We start from the raw sequence: 21679 nt of genomic DNA on the forward strand, positions 1-21679 counted from the left end.
CAAGGACATTATTGCAGCAAGGCTCACAAGACAGCCACAGCAGCAAACTGGTGGGGAAAACCAAAACCCCAGACCAGTTCACAGCAGTGACAATTAACACAGCTACAGAAATCTGAGCGAATATAAAGCTGGATTTGGGTTGAAAAACAGTGAGCCATTACCAAACTACCTAACTCAGCTCTTCCCTGACCTTCCCTGCTAAACTGTACTTTTACTTCCCTCCTGTACTTGGTTGATTCCCTGGTATACATTTGCACATACCAACACTGTTCACTCAGCAAAATTAAATTCAGTAATTAGGACTTGGCATCACTAGTGAGGCACCCCAAGTTTCACCTCTGACTAGGCCCAGCCACAACACATCACTAATTAGTTCAGTTTCTTCATGAAAATAATGTTTTCTATTCAGTTTTACTTTGATTTCCTATGTACCATCATTTGCAGTTGCCCACGGGACTTCATAATAAAACAAATAATATCATCCCTGTACTGTAACAGCCCTGCAGTTTGCTGCTGCCAACATTAACCAAAAGTGCTCTGTTTTAACAATCTTTTTTCCCTGCAAAAACACACATCTGAGCTCACTTCTTACAGCAAGAATCTATTTTAAGTTGCTGAAGTAGCAGCCACAGTAGAATTTGTCATGATTGCCATACACTCACCCACCTCACTTAAAAAAAAAAAAAAAAAAAAAAAGAAAGAAACAGGAAGGGCTGGCCTTTTTAAAAACTGTTTCCACAGCATATTCAGGGTAGTGGAAAGTCACCAGCTACGACCATGCTGCAATGCATAAGCTCTGTGCTTATTAAATTAAGTGGCTTTGGTATACAATTAATACCTTGGCATTGCCATTGCAGGGAAGACTGCTTAAGGGCAAACAAGGCAAGCTATGTAGATCCACTAAGCTCAGGCAATCAGCCACAAGGAAGCTTGTTAACCACAGAAATCTCATTTTAATGTAAAAAACTTCCTCATCTAAGTACAACAGTTTCAGTTTCCTGTAGCAGCTCCTGTCTCAACCCACCTGCACTGGTGTTAACTGGATAATTCATTCTTGGGAAGCAAAAATATAAAGCCTGTTTGTTCAGTTATTTCATCCAAAAGGATTTCTAATCATATCCAGAACCTGAACTCTAAGCAGTCCAACTCCAACCTAAAAACCTCAGATTTCTTTAATCTTTAAGACTTTTGTTCCATCATTCAGAATCTGCATTCTGACAATTTCATAGAAAGTAAAAGGTTCTCCTTCATTAACACCAAAAGGTATTGAACTCGAGGTACAAAACAGTACCTCAAGTTCATCAGCGCTGTGAGCTTGAAGGTTTAGACCTGTGGGTTCTGCACACTTGAAAGATGTCTATAAAGGCACTGTTGTGCAGGGAAAATCAGTGACACACACATACAGGCATTTCAGCTCAGTTACACTGCCTTTCTCTGCTCCCAGTAAACTCAGAGGGGCTGTTAAGATCTAGGAAGAGAGGCAGAGGGAATCCAAAAGCTGTTTCTTTCTGCCTCTTTTCCCAAGACATTCCTCCCCTGGATCCATGCCCTGCTTCCCAGAACAGGCCAGAGGGATGCAACCTGCACTGACAGACTTGGATGCAGAGCTGTGGCTGTCACCACCCTCCCTGGCAGGACACAGGACACACAGGACAAATTGGTTTGGAAACCAGTCTAGCAGGCAAATCAGAGACTAGAAAGCCTGAGAAGAACCAGTAACAGAAGATTTATTTACAAGCTCCTAAAAAATTTGCAGTTTAGTCTGATCTAGCTTCCAACACTGCACGCTTTTGGAGCTTGAAATAGCATTTTATAATCAGTTACTCCAAGTTAGCCAGAAGCAAGAACTGCACCAGCATGAAACAAAGAGTTCTCGGGGAAAACCCTTTACAGTTTCATGAAACGGAAGAATGTATAGTTACTGCAGAAGTAAGGGCAAGAAAGCTCTTCAACAGAAGCAAGAATCTGACAAGCTCTACACAATTCCAGGAATGAGAACTATTCAGTTTACATTCATGTTCACCAGCAGTAAGGAAATTAAGTTCTCCATATACTGACCCTTGGTTCTATGTCACCCTTTGCTGATTTATTACCCAAAGCTCCAGACACAAATCCAGGTACTAATTAAAAGAAGCAGTGTCTCAGTGGGAGTAAATTCTGGTTTTAATTATTAGCCTCCTTTGAAGTGCTGTTTCCAAACAACAATATTCAGATCCTCATTTCACGACCTGGTTATGTCCAATGTCCAGCTTAAACAGATCTAAGCTTAAGAGATCTTTGCTCATTTACAGAGTAGCCTAATTTTTTTGAGGAATGAATGGCATTTGCGACCAGCCCTTTATTTACACCAGTATTTTACATTTCACTTTTAAATGGGAATCTTTCACAGCTGGACTCGATCTTAAGGGTCTTCGCCAAACAAAATGATTCTGTGATTCTTTGCTGGAGTCTCAGAAACTCCCCAAACAACTGACCTCCTTATCACATTTCATATGCTACTTATACCAGGCAGATTTCCACACGTACACAGCTACCCTAATTCCTCAGTAATGCCCTTCCATCACATACCTGCAGCAGGATCTGAACTGAAGATTATAAAGAAGTCTATCACTCGTGAGGTAAAGTCAAAGGCTGTTTGCTGGCTGCCGTGGATAACAGTGATACTGTGCCGGTCCCCATAGCTAGCCCGGGGCATCCCTCCTTGGAATATTATGTAAGGAAGCCTTAAGAGAAAGAAAAGTGTTATAAGTGGTCTGTGCTGAAGTGAGGAGCAAGAGAAATTTTACAGAAATATTAAAGAAAGTTGGACAAGTTCTTGTAATGTTACTCTAAAGGGATCATGTGGCATTGCATGCTGCACCCTTCAAATAGGTGAGATTGAGGGGATACACCACAAGCTCACCCATTTTTTGTTGTCTGCCAGTAGATCTTGGAGATGGCCTTGCAAGGAAAAGGACCTGAGAAAACAGAGTTATTTGCTACAATTCAAGAAGCTCATCTTTACGTCAGAAGCTGCTGATCCTGCTCTAGGCAGGTCACTTCACCCTCCACCCCAAGGGGAGCCACCTAAATTAGCAGGAGCCAGCACCACCTCCCCAGACCAAGCCACATCAGACAAGTCTTCTGGGACACACTGACCACAGAACTCTGCAGCAAAACACAGCTTAGGCTCAGGGGAAGTTCTAAACCATGCTGCTGACGGCTACCAGGGAGTGGAAGTGCTGCTGGAGGAGCTCATTAACTAGAAAGGATTGCTAAAATCACAGCCATTCCTGAAACTAATATAAAGTGATAGAGCTTTAGAAGCTTCTTTGCACTCGAGAGGTGAGGTCATCCCCATCTGATGGTTTCCAGCAAATCAGAAGCTTCATTTAATCACTGCTCAGGTCAACAAAAAATACACTCAGCTCACTATTAATTACACAGGATCCAAGCAACTCCTGCTGAACAGGACACCAGCTAAAACAAAGAGCTGAATCACCACCCCTTCTTCATAAGGGGCACTCATATTGGCAAGACTTGCTCTCCAGGTTCAGGGGATACTTCAACAATGCAAATCCAAGATAAAAACTGGGCTGAAATCCCTTAGTCCAGGCTCACAAGCCATTCAAGGGATAGCCCTGCATTTTGCCATTAAACACTAGGGAGAACTGTGACTTGAATAGCCTACACAAGGTCAGAATTAGTTTGAGTTTAGACAAATACACAGCAGATAAACTTCACTTACTGACCATAAGGCACCGTGTTTTCCAGAGGCTCTGACTGCCTGTTGTCACTGGATACTGGCCACTGGGTGTAACTTCCATCGTAGTGACAACTAATGAATTTACTGCCATCCCTCTGCCAGTAGAGGTTCTCCAGTTGCTGAAATGAAAGCCACACAAATGACTGTTCTACAGAGAGCTGTTATCTCCCCGAAACAACCTGTTCTTATTAAAAAAGCTGCTTTGTCAAGTTCTCCCTGCACCTGATTCGTCTTCAGAGTGTCAGTGAGAGCCCTTCCTGCCCTGCTGGCCTCCGGATTGAATCAATACCTGGCTGCCCAAGAAATGTTGTATTGCTTTGTTATTCTGCAGGTCCCAGAGGACAATCAAGGCCCTGCTATATCCAATTAGGATCTGGTCAGGTTTCTTAGGATGCTCCCGAAGGGCTTCCACCAGTTCACAGGATCGCCTGTTGCAGTTATCTTCTGGTATCCTGCAGGAGCAGAAGAGAAAACCAAGAGAAGCTGATTCCAGGTACAACCTGGAAGGACTGTAATAAAAGGTGTAAGAACGAGAAGCTAAGCAGCAAAGCTGAAACAGGCAATTACAATTTTCCCACAAATCCTTCATGCGGCAGAAATATCTTATGGGAGATGTCACACCAGACGTACCACATGGACATGCACCCAGTCCTGCTTTCTTCAAGGAAAGGCCAAGGTTTACAGTGAATTCCAGGACTGGATCCCAGGACTGAAAGACAGTTTGAACCACCCACTCTGCTCTTACAGAATAAAGGTAAGATGGAAGGATCAGTAGGAGATGTGAAGTAGGACAGTTTTCAGCAGCACCCAGCAGAGTGATAAAAACCCCATTTGAACAAAGCAGTATCAGATGTTCTGCCAGTGGTTGAAAAAATAAGTGGGTAATTACAGCTATTTTATTTTCTTTCCCCATAACTAAATCCTAGGGCACAAGGTTTGCAGATTCACCCATGCTCTGCCTCCACAGTGACAACACCAGGCTGGACCAGGATAGAAACTGTTACTTAACACACACCAGGACCAAAAGTTACTCTCATGAGAGTCATGCAGATACGGACAACAATGCTTAACACAACAGCGAGGCCCCAGTACATAATCTGGGGTGACATTTTAACAAAGAATGTGTCTGGTAATGGGATTCCACCTCTTGTTTGCTCACTCACCGCTGCAGCACGGCCTCAGGGGTGATGGTCCTGTCCTCCAGCACTCGGAACGAGGGCAGCTCCACCACAAAGATGTTGCCACTCTCTGTGCCCAGGTACAGCACCTCCCGTGAGGAATGGGGAAGCACAGCTGTTACCTGGGTGGCACTTGGTGGAGAGCTGGGGATGCAAAGAGACTCCTGTTACTGAATTTGAGAGAGTTAACAACATAACAGGGACATTTAACAGTGTCATCTGGTTTGGAGGCATGATTTTTTTTTTAAGAAGGAAAACATCAGCTTTAAGACAGATTATGTCAGAAGTTTTTGACAAGTGCATGGACAAAGAACCAGACACCTTTTTTACAGAGCCCTCTCTAAGTGTTCCTAAAAACAGCTCACCTAACACTGGCAAGACCAAGTGAAACTGAAACTACAACATCATTTCAAAGTCTGATTTAAGTAATGGTTGGATTTCCCTAACCTTAACAGCTCCTGTACCCACAGCAGTGAATGCACAATATTTTAAAAGATGTCACCCTTTGCACTGGATGAGCACTTTTACAAGCTGGTCTCCCATGTCCTAGCCAGCTCCTGGTTGGTTCCCATGGATGCCCTTTCAATGGATTCAGAGGAGTGGCAGGCTGTTAAGAACTGGACAAGCTCTAGCTTAAACAACAGCAGAATTTTCTGGCTTGCTTATCCCCAGAGCAGCTCCAAGCCCCTCCTGGGCCTTACCCAGGTGGCCCTTTGAGGGTGAAGCGATGTTCCTCGCGCAGCTCGGACGCTCCTCCGTGCTGCTTCAGGCTCCAGAGGTGCAAGCTGTTATCATCCAGCAGAGTCACCAGCTGGCACTGCAAAATCACACAACTTGCTTTTTTCAGAATGCCAGTATTAAATATAACACAGTAAATTTAGCAGTAGAGTTGCTGCTGTTCCTAATTCCCTGCTAAAACAGGACTGGAGAGCTGGTTCAGTTTTTTATGGCAGTGGACAAACACTGCAGCAATGGGATTTGTGGGGGTGAAGGGCAACAAGAAGCAGCCTAGAGGCTAAAAACCCTGTTATAAAGGCAGAGGTTATCACTGAGGGGGATGACAAGGATTTAGGCTCCTGAAGAAGATCAGTCTGTGCTGTAAAGCCCAGCCATGCAGCTGCAGGCTGTATCTCACCTCCTCCTGGCTCAGCACAGGTTTGCTGAACACACCCCAGCTTCGGGTGGGGCTGATACACTCTGCTACACCACACTCCTCACATTCTTCGTGTCCAACCTCATTCGGGAGGGTTGTGTCAGAATCCTTTTATGAGCCCAGCCCTGCTGGCTGGATGTTCAAATTGAAGCATTTTACCTGCTGCAGCCACACCTGGTGCAACACTCCCCATGGGAGTTTCAGTTTATACCATTAGCTAAGCAAACAGACACCCAAAACTGCCTCAAGAATTAAATCCCTCTCATAAAGAGGGCACTTGTGATACACTGGGGGCATCAGGCAACAAAGTGTGTGACACCAAGACACCAGCCTGACAGCCAAGGGAAAGGGAAAGTGGTTAGACAGCCACCAGATATCTGGAAAATTCTGCCTTCCTATTTTTAGAGTGTGGCAATAACTGTTCAGCAGTCCCCAGGAGCAAGATTCAATACCCTCAAACACAAAGGCAACAAACTTAACAGCAGATGAGGTTAGCAGCGCTGTTTAGAGCTCCTGAAAATAATTAAACCAGCTCAGTAGCAGCTCCTGTTCTATCTGTTGTGCAGAGGAAAGACCACCCAGTTCTGCTGAAAAAATAGGGGCTGCAAAAGGAAAGGAAGTTCTTGCTTCTGCAGCAGATTGCTTGAACTATCCTGGCCTTATTACCATTCCCAGGATGTTGCTGGAAATAAATGACTAACAGTTATGAACAATAAAGCTACTCTTTAGTTTAAAGCTTCTCTTTTAGTTTTACTGAGCATCTCCACAGCAACAAGCGCTGCTAAAAGCACAAAATACACTGTGATAAACATTCCCAACCAAGCAGCCTTTGAATATACTCGGTAATAGGAGCCCAGATTCCTGGAATAAAATCAACACCTGTTTAGGAGAGATCTACATAAGTCACAGAGGTACTGAGAATGCACTTACCTGATCAGGTATAAAGTGAATCTGCATTACAGTGTTGTTTTCTTCATGTAAACCCATGAACTCCACCCCAGGGGCACCATATCTGATGAGTTTGTTGAGGATCTATAGTATTTAAGGTGACCCACAGCTACAATTAATTGATAAGAAGCTTGCTAGCAAGCAAGACGAAAAGAGATTAGTTTGAAACCACATTTTACTGTTTGTGAGCTGGACTGCAAAGAATCAATGCAAATCCACTTTTGATTTTACATGTTTGTAAAATTTGCAGGCTGTGCTCCCTGTAGAGAACAGGGAAGTTCACTTCTTCCTTCAGTATATGCAGAAGAGGCGCCCAGACCCTGTTTTTTCTCAGGGATGTTCGGTGGTTTCCCAGACACTACAATCCTGCTTAACTAATTTGTAACCAGGAGACAGATGGCTACTGCCTGCATGTGGAGTCCAGCCTCTGAGCACAAACAACACCAGCAATGAATGATTAAGCTGGCAGAGACAGCACCAACTTTTCCTTTCTGGGCTGGGTGACATGCCTGTTTTACAGCTCATCTAACTGGTCTCTGCCATGAGAATTATCTCACACACACAAAAATCAGACTGGATGTCATTAGCTAAAAAAAAAAAAAAAAAAATAAAATAAATTACCACCTTCAGTGTTTAGGTCTTTAATTCCTGGATGGTCAAAAACTCAGGAAGTAGAAAGCATTTCTGACTTCAGCTTTAACCTTTGAAATAGAACTGCTTCAGGAAAAAAAAAAAATAGAAAAAGGAACCCTGCCCCAAATATTTAAACAACCCTGGAATTTACAATGTGAAGGATTGCTAAACTTAGGCCAGATCTAGTCTGACCTTCTGCATAGCAAGAGCAGAGTCTTGTTTAATATCTGCAGCAGCTCAGCTTCTGCTGGAGCTGTAGCTCAGCTCTTGGAAAGATAATCCCACCCTGATCAGACCAAAATCACTCCAAAGCCTGGCAAACTTTCAGTGTTCCAGTAACCCTTGCTTGCAAACTCATAGTTAATCTAACTTTTGAAGTGTCTTCAAAGCTGCACTAATTCTGCTGAGGTTAGGGAACTCTCACCCAAGGTGCTCAAAGGATACAATTTGATGGCTCCTGATCGTGTCCCAATGGCCATGAGCCGGAGAAACGGGCTGTAGCCCAGGGCGCTGGGCTGGTGGGGAAATCCATGCTCCACAGTCTGGGGGAGAGAAGGAAAAATCATGATCAGCAGCTTGTTTCATGGGCATCGTTGGGCAGAAAGTCAACATGGCATGGCAGTCTGAAACACAGCACTCAATGGCAGCTTCTTCTGCTGAAAGGTGTTCAAACCTTCTTGATTTGCTGAACAACAGTATAATGATGAACACAGGCCAAGAAACCCTGGCTCCACAGCCAGGATATCCAGAAGTGTAACAGAAATGAAAGAGAAATATTCTGAAAACAGTAGCCTAAGCAGCTCTTGATGTTAAGTTTATAAATAACTCTGCATAAGCACAGCATAGTCAGTCAATACAACACACTCCATCACTCCACTTCTGGAAACCAACTGCTCAGCACAATTTCAAAGCCTGACACAAATACTGTGCACTGTAAGATCAGCTTTATCTGCCAAATTCCACACAGGTCAGCCTTCCTGACCTCTTCCTGGTGACTGACATGAAGAAATGGTGCAAAGCAATGCAGAGCTATGAGCAAACATCAGCGCTCATCAAGGAAACAAAACAGATTTCCTATGAGCAGTCAGGAAAGTTAATGCAATCCATATCCATTTTCCAGAGGGAACACAAAGAACACTGGAATTTAATGAGAGCAGGAGCCTGCAAGGCCACCTCAGAGTAATTCAAAGCCATTTGGGACTAAAAAGATGTCATTGTCACAGGGAGCAGTGTTGTTTGGCCTTGGTGGCTTCCCTAAAGTACAATTTACAACTGCTCCAGGAGGGAGATCTGGAGTATTTGTACACACCACACTGATGCATTTACACACCAGGGAACAACATCCTGCCATACTTACAGGATGCCACCAAGCTGCTTGGAAAATAGCTCGGTGAGGTTTTCAGAAGTGCTAATGCACAGCTCTTACACACAGCCAGGTAAAGAGGGCTGGTGTGCCCAAAGATTAATATGGAAGATTAAGAGGGATGCTTCCTGGAAAACACTGATCCTTACAGGCCCAACTTCTGGGAAATACCTTCTTCTAAGGCAAGCTGGCCTGCTACAGAATAGGAATTCATTACACTCACTACTGGGAAAAAAATAAAAAATAAAAAGGCAGAGAACCCTCCATCTACAGCACTTGCACCTCACTCCCGTCCTCATTTCCATCACGTCTGAAGCAAAGCTACCACATCACTTAAGTTTTATGCTTTATTCAGCCTAAAAGTAACACCTGGACTTTATTTCCTGCATAGTGAGATCCCAACTTAATCCCCTGCACGAGAATCAAATGGAGCCGGTTTAATTTCCGTGGTCAGGCCATAGCCTGAGGTGCCCCAGCTGCTGCAAAGCACTTTAATGTCCTGCTCAAAGACACAGCACAGGAGGATCCAGCTGACTCCAGAATCTGCCAGTTTGCTTCAGTTTCACCCATTTCATCACAATTCTTAAACTGCAAGAAAAGACCTCCCTCCTCTAAATACCAGGTACCCCAGCCTAAGGTTCTCTTAAGGGAAGATGAGCCTCTTTAGAAGATAAAACTGAAAATATTGGCGCATTTCCCAATTTTCTGCTTGCCAACTCATTAGGCTGCACTAAAGAGCAGATAGCAATTTTTTACCTTTTATAGGTAGTAAGCCAAGATTAGTACTACAACCTCCAAGACCACTGAGTTTACTTCCTTTTTTTGATAATTTACTCCCCAGCCTTAGCTACTCATGCTCTAAGAAGGTAATTTCAGTGTTAGGTTTGCATTATTAAAAACAAACTTTGAGATGTCAATCTTTTTGCTGTCACCTTTGAAGCTGCTGCTAACCAACCTTTGCACAGCTACACGTGTAAAACCTCCTAGAGAAGGCTGTGTGAAACTAGGAATTTATCAATGGAGTCAGAATTGAAACAGGGCAGCTTCCTAACCCAGCACAGGCAAAGAAGAATTTCTCTGCACTATGATAGCTACCGAAGCAACGCAGAAAAGCTTCCTAATTGTCAAAGTTGTGGGAGTATAAAGCTATGGTGCAAAATTCTGGGAAGAAGATCCAAGGTAACGTTATCTTAACAACGAATCAGACATTTAAATGAATCAGGTGTAGCACAGGCAATAAACACCTGAAATTCCACTCTCACCCAAAACAAAGTGAGGAACTTGTAAGGGAGACACCAGTGTAACTCCCCTGATAATTTCAGTTTCAACGTGTTCACAGTCACTGCACTGTCATGTTATCAGCACAACCAGGTGCAATTTTCAGTGACACATCAATTAGAAACTGTGATTATTCTAAGATTTCATCCAGCCCAGGAGATAAAGCTTTAGCCACAACTCTCAGAAAGCCATGACTTATACAATACTGCACTGCCTGTTAGGAAGCTGTCAACACCAGCCTTAATGCTGGCCTAATTATATCTTGGGTTTGATGTGTTAATTTGTAAACACATTAGACAAGTCAATAAAAGCTTTAATTTTCAAGTATGAGGCCTATGAACTGCATAGCCAAGTGTGTATGATTCAGTAATAATAACAGGAGGGTGATTTTTTTTCCTCCAGGTTTTCATTCAATCAAAAATTTGAAATACCCCCCATTCCACAGAGAAGATTGCAAAAGAGAAGTATCAGTAGCAACCACAACTGCTCGTGGAGAGCAGTAAATGTACTAAAGGTTTCTGGCAGCTCTGAATCTTCAACCAAGATGCCCATAAGATGCAACAAAGATAACCTCTCTTATGTCATTTGTTACCACAGCTGGGCCATAAAGGCTTCTGGGTGGCTTCTGGGCTGCATTTAACACTATCAGGGCCAGGCATTCACATTCACTGTCCTGATTACCCAGATCCTTTCCTTCTACCTATTTGCACCCGGTTGTTAAATCACACCAAGGCAGCTTTGGGCTGCCCTCCTTCCCTCCCCTCGGCAGCTTTCATCAGCCAATCCTTTCACCTGCCCAGCAGGTAAACGCAGCAAGGGGGAGAGAGGGGGCAGGAGGCAGCCGAGGGTACAATGGAGCCTTTCAGCAGAGCTGAAATAAGAAACTGGAGTGCCCACAATGTGCCCTCCTCTTCAAAGGGGCCTTTGTTTCTACGGGGAAAGGTAGGAGCTTTTTTTCCTTCCCCACAGATTTGTCAGACTCAAGCAAGCCTGGTGTCAGCAGCACTGACAGAAATGCTTCGTGTCAGTCATATTTGCTGCAGGAAAAATGTGGCCAAACTGAACAGTTGCTCCCAGCCCACGCTAAAGCTGTGCCGGTGAAACTCAGCTCTGTCTTCCTCCTTTCACTAGTCTCTGCTTCTCCTCTCAGACTGTTTTATGACAGAGCAGAGACAGACCCGACCGGAGGCAATACAAGCCCTGTCCCCTTGTTAATTCATCTTTTGAAGAAACAATGAAGCCTGTATGTGCTAACTCCACTTTGCTTAGACACTAATTCAGATTTCAGGTAAGCTCTCCATCACATCCATCCTCAAAGGCGCAGGAAGGCTGAAAACAGGGGAAAAAACACAAAGCCATAAATTAAACACAATGCTCCCAGTTGGGTAACATTCAGCTGTAAGACAGGCTGGTTCACCTGTGTGTTACCCATCATCTAGTCTGACAATGCCAGCCTGAACATGTTTCTTCTGCAGGGCTTGGACTGAGCCAAAGGCATCCAAATACTACTTCCAAAAGCAGGATAAACTCAAAGAAGTAGACTGCCAAGTGCACATACCTTATCCTTCATTCTATCCACAGAGCTAAAAACAGATTCTTGCAACAGGTACACACAAGTATGGGAAGTTCTTACTCACACAGAGAGACAGATATGCAAAGCTAAGTGAATTTAGGAAGGTGTTTTTTGAAACAAACACAACTTTGAAGACAGTTTGAAGGGCTAGTCCAGTCATCAATCAGTCCTTTAAAACCATGTGAACCAACTCTTATGCAAAACCAAAACGCAAGAGAGAAGCAATAAGAAGATCACAGCCTATTTATGCCTGACAGAATAAATAAACAAACAAAAATCCACCACCACCAATTAAACAGACTTTCTAAATTGAAGTCCATTCTAGGTCAGCATGGTCAAATACATTCCACTACACTAACACTAAATCTGTGTGGCATCATGCATTTATATTCAACTTCAGTGTAAAATGAGGGCAGGAATCCCCAGCACCTTTAAGGTACAGACCTTGCCTTTAGTCATGACCCGCATCACACACTGAAGAGGTGCAAATCCACCGTGCAATTTCTCTGATCAGCAACTTTACAGGCCCAATAAATATTTCCCAAGCAGATTCTTAACCAGAAGTCTTTCAAAGACCTCAAATAACAAGTGTTTAAAAACCTGCTTACCAGCACTAATGTGCTTGCCCTAATAGCACATTAGACCAGGACAGCCTTGGCACACAAAGCACTATGATTCTTGGCTCCTTGAAGCCACAATCTTCAACAGCTCAGAATTAAGGTCTGACTTTCCCAGATCTTCTCAGTCTACCTAGCTGTGAGTAGATGTTTATTGGATCAAAGGGTAGAAGCCTTCAAATGACCCATTACCTCTGGAAATACTGCAATGAGAGACACAAGACTTGGGAAAAAAACACAAAAACCCCTCAGTTTTATGAAAGAAAAAAGCAGAGTGTAAAAGATTCTGGTATAATGTTCATTCCCTTCTGATTCTTGTTAGAAAAGAACGAGTTACTGTGGCTTAAAGGTGCAAATGCATTTTACAAGGCCTTTAATTACCAAGCTGTTAATGAGAGTAAACCACTAGGAAGTGTCCAAAGTAGCTGTCTCCTCAGAAACAAGATGTCATATTTACCTTCAGGACTGAATCAAATGGAGTCACAAATCCTGATGTCAGCTTCTAATATATTTAGAAGTTTCCTTCTGTTGCAAAAGCTAGCTCTTTCAACCCTGTTTTGCATTATCCAAATTAGTGTGTCTCTGGCAGGTAAAGCTTAGCCAAACATTCTCCTAAGAGAAAGGCATATTCAAGAAAGAGCTGTCCCTAAAACAGCAAAGTTTTTCCAAGGTACATATAATTTTAAATGCTTATAAGCAGCTCTGACCCATCCCTGGGACATCTTTTCTGAAGCTGACATTGCATTTAGCCAGATGCAAACAACTCAAACCTGCTCTGCATTCACTGATTTTATAACTGCATTTGCACTAGGATTTTCTGGTGGTAGAAGGCAGAAAACAGAAAAAGCACTCTTGAGTTGCTTTGTCTCCCCGATGGTAGGGAAGTATGCATGGAATTGGTGTTGCTTGGTACCAATTACATTAAATCATTTACCTCCAATATCCACAGTTCCACTTCAATATCCATCTACCCTACAACACTAATGAATCAAGGAGGTTATTTCCTAGGCTGATTTCATTTATCCATTACACTTTTCAGCAAAATTCCATTTAAACCTTGGAAACACAAAACCTACAAATATATTTCTGCTCCCCAAAGTGTAAGTAGCTGTTAGCCTAGCCATGATTTAATAGTAGGCATTTTCAAAGATAAAAGCACTATGCTCCTGGCCAGAGCTCAAAAGAAAAATGCCCGAGTGCTGGACAGATAGCACAGCCATTGCCATTTCTTCACAGAGGGAAGGAAAAAAACCTAGAAACAGATCCAGACTAAGATAATAGTAAACTCATTATTAATGGCCATTGTGCTGCCTAGGAGCTATCACAGCCTTTTAAATGCACATTTAAAAGCAGGGGTACAGTTGTAAATCCGAAGTATAATCAGGGACAAAGTACTCTGGCTTCAGCTGCATCACAAGCTGTGGCTTATGTATATCTTTAGAAAAATGTTTATTTTCCTAACAAGGACTACCTATAACAGAAACAGTCGCAGCACATAGCAGGACAAGTGACAGACCACTCAGAGGATAGAAAAGATCTCTTCTTTCAGCAAGTGCCACTCAACAGCATCACAGTCTCCTTCCTCTTAAAAGAGGAGAGAAGTGAGAACATGCCCAGGAGCTTAAAGGAAACTACTCAGGCACATCAGGGGAGAAAAGGACAGAACTGAAAAAGAGGAAAAACCAGCAACTCTCCTAAATTTAACTTTTCCACCCACACTCAAGCAGTTTATCCCTCCTTTTGCAGGATGCAGTGGCTCAGGATAGATTTGCCTTGAAGTCTGAGGAAAGCCCCTTACCTTGTTAAACTGGAAAAGGTCACGTTTGAGCCTCTCTCGCACTGGATCGTGTCCGGGTCTTAAGAACCTTCTCATCTTCCTTGCTGCAGTATCTTGGCAACAAAAATCCTAACAAAATAGAAAAGAAAAGCCTATATAAACAAAAGCAGCTTGAGCAGAAAGCAGGCAGAAATAGGTTATTTATTTTGGTTTAGCAGGTAACAAATGAGCCAGAGCCGACCGAGACAACATCACTATCGAGTGACTAAAACCTGATACCAGTCTAGCACAGCTCCCCGGTGCAGCACTTCACAATTCCATCTTCACATTGATAAAGCAAACTAGTACAGATAAAACAAGAGGATTCTAAAAAGGATTTTGCACTTGGCCATTCTGCGATCCCTTGAGCTGACCTTATCCAGTGAAAAGGCAAAACTGTAGCATTTGCATAAACATTCAGACAAACCCAACCTAAAGGCCAACTCCCAGTCTCAGGCATTATTGACTAGCATCAGTTTTCACCCCAGGTAACCTCCAGCTATTGAGCCAAAGAGAGAAAGAATCCCATTTTCAGGTCTCTCCACGGGCACGGCCGAAAGGGCGCTGTGCTGCCTGCAGGGGAGCTGCGTTAATTATTAACTTGCTTTTGTAACATATCAAGCTGAACTGCCTGCTGGAGGTGGGGGTAGGGGAAGGGAATTTCGCACCTGCAGTTCCCTGTGCAGCTGCAGCACAAAGTGCGTGTCCCGGTGCCTGGTCTCTCACAGGACAGGATCCAAGCGGGACGAATCAGACCTGACTTGCAAGCCAGCAATCACAGGGGGAATCCCAGGCTCCAGGTTCCTACTCTTTAGAGCTCAGGAGGCTGTCACATCTCCCCTCTGCACAGGTACTAAGTGACACGTAAAACCCTGCCAACTCAAAAGCAAAGGCTTGAGTTCATATCCTGACAACGGACCCTGGTGTTAGTGCTCCTGCCTGCCCTGGCCATCTCTCACAGGCTGCACTTTACAGGCACTTCACTCAGTATTTTATTTTAATTTGCCTGTCAGGGAGCAATTTGCCAGCTACTCTGTACATGACACGCGTGTGCAGTGGAGGCCAGAACTTCTGAGGTGCAATGAAGCTTCAGAATGGATATTATACATGGTCAGAAGAGGTTCATACACACCTACAACAAGGTGGGGAGCAGGGGGCTGATGTTGCATGAGAAAGAGGGACCAGGAGCACCAAAGGAATTGGCAAGTGAACAGAGGGTCTTAAATCCTTCAAACGGTGGGGCTGGAGGTGAGTGACTGAGGGGAGGAGCTTTCACACCTGTACGGATGGGAACAGCACAGCTGGAAACAGGGTGGCTGCTTCTGTGCTCCTGCCAGCTACAATGGCCTTCGGATAATGACCTAAAGCAGCCACTCCTGAGGAGCTTGAGTTGTTTTTCAAAGAGTTCCTAGCAAGGCCTTGCACCAGCTGTGAAGATCCAAAAGAAGGAAATGGTGTGATAAACAGGATGCTCCACAGGCATAGTTTGAGAACTCCCTTTAGAAACTCCCTGAGCTTGAATTTGTACCTCTTTGTTGCACTGCTGCCCTTTTACCTTTCCTGCTCACACTGCAGCATCTCCAGCCACCTGTGCAGCACTGCTCCGAGCTCACCAAAGGCTGGCAATGCAGCCCCGGCTCAGAGGACCAGAGGATCACATGAGGATCAATCACCTGGATCAATTAGTCCCTAGAATTACTAGGATCTGTGTGACTGGAATATGTCACCTATGTGGCATTCCAGTCACCTTAGAATCACAAGCAGCAGCAGTCACCACAGAAAAGCAGGTTCTGAGCAGGGCAGCTACAGGTGGCTGTGTTTGTGGGCCAGCAGCACATGCAGGGGTGAAGAATGTGCACAGAAACAAATGTATGAGGACCTCAGAAAAGAGAGTAAGAATAAAAGTGTTGTTTACTTGGGAAAAAAATCCCTCTACAATGATTTAGCACCTCAAATGAAATTTCAAAGACAGCGTCAGATCTTAAGTCTTCTTTTATTAGACATCCCTGAGAGAGGGACATATTTTCACAAAGCTACATTCACTTTAGGTTAGCAGAAGTTACAGAGCAGCGACAAGGTGCTGTGCAATGAAAGGAGAGCGTATCACGCCCATGTATAACACACAACTTGCCCTTAGCCAGACAAGGAAAGGAAAGTGCCAAGGAGACGCGCCCTTTCCCACTGTCAATCAATATCCTGGACCTGCTAAACGAGGCAAACCCACAGAGAAACTCTACTAATTACCCTCACCACTTTAGAACAAAAGACCTCAGCTGTGCCAGCAGAGACAAACTCAGTGTTAGGAGCAAAGAAAAGGGGGCTTGATTTGAGAGAGACACAACTTTACATTTAAAAAATTGCTAGAATTTTATCCCGAGATATTAATGGCATCCTGAAGCGTGCTGTTTGAGCCTGCTTATGCAAGAGCTCCAACATTCACACTCCAGCCCACAACAACTTGTTCAACAGGCTAAGAAGTGTAGTAGCTCTGAACTGAGCAGTAACTCACCTGAAAAACCATCACGCTGAAGGGCTGTGAGGATCAGAGAAGGCAAGCTACAAAAGTCACCTCTCAGAGTGACTGATATACTCTGATATCAGAGTTCCTTTCTGACCAAAGAACCTTTGAGTGTCACAGTATGGGAGAGGATGAGAGGACAAGCAGTTTTGAACAAAGGCAAAGAAGGAACAGCATCCACTGCAGCACGGTTGTCCAAGCAGAGTTACTATCACAAGTTTACAAGGCTCTTATCAAAGAGAAGAATTTTGGTTTTAGTACAATAAGCAAGTATCTCTTCCAATTCTAGAAATAGATTCCGCAATCTGTATAATCTTATCTTCCAGATGCACATTTACATTTTAGCAGGCCAGTTTCTCTCCCACACACCTTTGGAGTCTTACATAAAACTCCAGCCCCATGTGCTCTGCAGTTGTCTGCCAGTCAGCATTTACAACCATCTGGTAACAGTTGTGGCTACCAGTAGCCAGAGAGGAATTCTTCAGTAGCCTCTGAAGCTATGCCAGGTCTGCATGTATCTAATGTTCTTATTTTCCAGGGAAACAATTCTTTAGGCTTTCAAAGACAAGTCTTTTACCAGAAACTATGTGCAACATTCTCTTCTTTTAAGATGCATTGAGGGCAGCTGTTTAGAGGCAACAATAGCCCAAGGCTGAGCCAGCCCAAGTTTTGCTGGTACTCAGGACATGGACACCTAACAGCAGAGCTCAGAGTGCCCTGAACAACTGCTGGTGCTTCCTTACCTGAATGCTTAGCTAAATAAAGTAATGCCCCCTTTTTCACCTCATTGGATTAGATCCAGACACACAGCAAAATCTCACTATTCATACAGAAAGGCAATGGAAGCACTAGTGGCAAGAAGATCCTGTTTCCAATCAGAGACTAAGGAGCAGTTTAACATCACAACCCGATTTAATCCTGTCTTCCTTGCTCAGCTCCATTCATTTCAGATGCAGCGAAACGTGGCATGTGAACTCAAATTCAAAAGAAGGATAAATGCTCCTTCTCAGGGGCAGCATTAATTGTTCCTCATTGCTGAGTGCCACCAATCCAGTACTCCACGTTTTCCTTTCGATTCCTTGCTTCTGCACACAGCAATGCATCTTGGTGCCTGTGGACAGCTTGCTGAGACACTCTCCATCATTTTCTCCATCAGCTTGGCACAGGCTGGCAGGGAACTACCCTGTGCAGAAATTTGTTGCAATTTTTCCTTATGTCCTCCCATGAGAGTAGAATTTCCAGCCAAAATGTTGTAAGTCCCAATCACACAAGTTAATCCAGTCTTGCAAGAAGAGGAAGCCCAGGTCAGAAGTTTTTACTACGTAGGCAGTATTAAGTGTGGATGCAGTCTCAAGTGAACCCCACAACAAAAACATACCCATAATGAGTTTATTTTGCTCACGTAGCAGAGTTGCAAGGTACCATCTGCGTGCTTCCTTGGCACCCTTTACTCAACTTGAACAGGTTTTCAATGGGATACAGTCCAAGAGCTTCCTTTTCAAAATGCCAGTAAGTATCTCAAGAACTCTTAAATCCTGCCTCGATTTAGGACTCCTTCTCATTCCTTCCTCAGCGCTCCTTCCTGCTAACAGGTCCTTAAAGGGAGAACTTCTACCTATGCAGCTGATAACACTTTATCAACCCCACTAAAATAAAAGAGGCCTTATCAAGCAGCTTTGTTCGAGCTCCAGGCAAGTTGGTTGCTATAACAAACCATCACTACCATGGCCTTGTCTGAACCAGGTTCTCTCCTGCACCCAGGAGTTTGCCTTGTTGCTGTTACCAACACAATCAGCAGCAAGAGAACAGAGGCTGGGTCAGCTGCACAGCAAAAAGCTCTTCCTTAGCACCAGTGATCTCACACCAACAGAACGGAGCAAAGTATCACCTAAATACCAGATTTATCACATTTATCAATTACAGGTGCCATGACTCACTGTGAAAGGACAAGTTTAAAAACAATTTTAGCTTGACATCAATGAAACGAGCCTGAGCTATTCTTTAACTGTTCATCTCTACCACCCTGCTTGACTGTGACACACTGTCAAGGCAGATATTCAAGACTAAAGCACAAGCCAAGCAGAACAGCTAAAGCAAGGGAAGAAGCAGCTGCAGTACACAGAGAGAAGTGTAAGACACCACGTCGTTTTCCCAGGAGAAGGAAGATGCTCTAACATTAATCTCAGTTTAATGAGACCGAGAAGAGATTTCCCTTACAAAACTGCTGAGCCACTGCTACCCCCCAGAACTTGCAGTTTCATAAACAGGAGAGTGTTCAGCAGCACCTTGCATGCAGCAGTCAGAGAGGAAAACCAGAAGATCTTCTAAAAAGAATTATTTCAGTGAACCTGAAGAGACAGACAGGGAAATGAACAACTGAACAGACTGTGGTAACACTACGTGCAGGTGGCTGCCCTCCCAAAACACAGACAATATTAAATAAAATATCAGACATTTTTTCTCTAAGAACTCTTTGAAAATAATTGAGAACTAATCACACAACTCAGGCAAGCTCATGTACTTCCAACAGCCTTGTGCTTAGAGTTACCAGGAACCGCCCACCTGCAATGAATTTGGGAATTGTGCAAACCTTGTGTGTCATTATGACTCCTATTGTGTTCTCCCTATCATGGGGGCATGACAAAACAAAGTTTCAAAACGCTACAGAACAAAGTCTTTGCACTGAACAACATTTTTGCCCATGATGCAAAACCCTTTGTAGGCTTTGCTAAAAAGCGTGAATCAAAGAGAGAAGTGGCTTCTAACTTTGGAGCAGCACTTTACACACAGTGGGTCGATGGAGCAAACCACAAAAGCATTTGCTCCATAACGCAACACAAAGGGATCCAGCTATGAAAAACTTTTATATGAGAACTGGAGTTTCCATACAATTTCTGCACAGAAACCAAACCAGTGCCTCTTTTGGTATTTTAAAGAAAGACAATGGAACTAGCAGTATCATGTACTTTTATTGCCATGTATTAACTGCAAGACATATGCCTAAAACCTCCCTTGCTCTTTGACATTTCTCAAGTCTCTGTGCCAGAAAAGACACACCTCTTCCATAAGCAATTCACAGGAATAATTACGTTACCATACCAGAAGGCCACTGGAAGATAAAGGGCTCTCAAGGGTTTAACTCCTCCAGTACTTTTCTTTGGTCAGCTTTTACAGCATACGCAATTTGTTCAAATCCAAATAAAAGACGTTCCTCAGCACCATCCTGTGAAGATGTTTGAGAACTCCTCTCCCTTTCCAATACCACAAACTATATAGAGTCCCTTGGCAGGCTACAAGCAGCACTGAGCAGGATTAGAGACTGCTCACTACTGGCACAGATCATCCTCATCTCCTCCACGGGCCAGTCTATCCCTACAAGGAACGTGCCAGGATGCACGGAGGAGCCTTGGGACGTACCAGCACTTTGCATTCCACTTGCCAGAAGCACCAGCTTCCAGAATCAAAGCTAAGAGCACCAGGCAGCTGCTCTGGGCACCCAGCTTCAGCTGGGACTTGGTAAAGCCAGATATTCCAGTTGACTGGAGTGCTCTCATATGACTACAAAGAGCAGCATTCCCCATCAAGTAAGACGTGATGATGGACAGCTTTTACTTCTACCGTCTCACTGGAGCTGTCCCCCTGTCCTGTCACTATCCCCACATCAGCACAAGGCTTTGTGCCACTGGCTGCAGAAATACAGACCTGGCAGTCTGATTCAACTGCTCTACACCATCAACACTAAACACAAACACGCAAAGCTTTCTCCAACGCCAAGGTTAAGCCTCAGCACCAGGAGGGGAGATACCAGCAACAGCCTGTTCCCGTGGCACAATGAAGAGCAACCTGAGACAAAGGCTGAACAACAAGTTTCACCATTTTACTACACCTGCTTGCTGCCTGCTGGAAGTAACATGTTCCTTCATCCAGCAAGTCCTCACAACTTCGGGAAGGGGAAAGAAAAACCACTAACAGTGACGAGATGAATTTAATACGGGCATAGGGAAGAAAAAAAAAAAAAAAAAAAAAAAAAAAAAAAAAAAAAAAAAAGGAGAGAGAGAGAACATGCTAACAGAATATCCCGAAGGAGTAAGAGTCACTGCAGTTCTTGTTCTTGTCTTCTCCAAGACCCGCTGCTTGGAGCCAGCGGCAGCACTGGAGACCTGCGGGGCCGGGCTGCGGGCAGGGGCATATCCCACCGCAGGACGGGGCGGGAGCAATTCCCGCAGTTCCCGCGGAGGCTCCGCGCTCCGGGAGCGGCCCCGGCCCGGACCCGCTCGAGGGCCGGGCAGGAAGTCCCGGAGCGGCCACTGCCGCCAACCCCCCGGGGAATCCCGGGATGCGGAGATGCCGCGCGGTGCCCGCGGGAGCTGCGCGCTCCGGCCGGGACAGACACAGCGCAGCGAGCCCGGGAACGGACACAACAGCAAACAAAACCCCAACAGCCCTCAGCGCCGCGGCTGCGAGTTCCACGGGGAGACACTGCCATAGTCCCCGGGTGCGCAGGGGCTTCAGGCGTGGGCAGCCCCGACACGGCCGGCCCGGGCAGCGGCGAAGCGAACCCCCTCGGAGGCGGGAGCACCAACGAGCACCTGCCGGCCCCGCCGCGCAGCCCGGCACTGGCGGGCATGGCGGGGACCGCCCCGGCGAGCTCTGCCGGGGCCGGGCCGGCCGGACCCCCCGCCGGGACCCCTCCCGGGAGCCCCTCCCGCCTCCCCGCGAGTCCCCAGCGAGCGGCGCTCACCTGCGGGGGCTGGGGCCGGGCCGCCCCGGCCGCGCTCCGCTCCGCGCCCGCTCCCCCTCAGCTGCGCGGCGGCGGCGGCCTCGCTCCGCGGGCACCTCCGGGCGGGGCGCGGCGGG

General features: G+C 45.1%; 1 protein-coding gene across 3 annotated transcripts in view; it reads right to left on the reverse strand.

Moving 5' to 3' along the window:
* Positions 1-21631, reverse strand: part of LLGL2 (LLGL scribble cell polarity complex component 2) — a 32971-nt gene extending 11340 nt beyond the window's left edge. For all 3 annotated transcript variants that reach the window (XM_040081904.2, XM_040081903.2, XM_040081902.2), the window contains exons 1-10: positions 21564-21631; positions 14287-14394; positions 8102-8199; positions 7007-7088; positions 5625-5740; positions 4909-5067; positions 4035-4197; positions 3732-3864; positions 2903-2957; positions 2569-2723 (exon numbers count right to left, since the gene is read on the reverse strand). In XM_040081904.2, coding sequence (XP_039937838.1) covers positions 2569-2723; positions 2903-2957; positions 3732-3864; positions 4035-4197; positions 4909-5067; positions 5625-5740; positions 7007-7088; positions 8102-8199; positions 14287-14361 — 1036 coding nt within the window. In that variant the 5' untranslated portion in view covers positions 14362-14394; positions 21564-21631. The remainder of the gene's footprint in view (positions 1-2568; positions 2724-2902; positions 2958-3731; positions 3865-4034; positions 4198-4908; positions 5068-5624; positions 5741-7006; positions 7089-8101; positions 8200-14286; positions 14395-21563) is intronic.
* Between the last annotated feature and the right edge of the window lie 48 nt (positions 21632-21679).

Source organism: Hirundo rustica, chromosome 18, assembly GCF_015227805.2.
Source record: "Hirundo rustica isolate bHirRus1 chromosome 18, bHirRus1.pri.v3, whole genome shotgun sequence".
Lineage (NCBI taxonomy): Eukaryota > Metazoa > Chordata > Aves > Passeriformes > Hirundinidae > Hirundo > Hirundo rustica.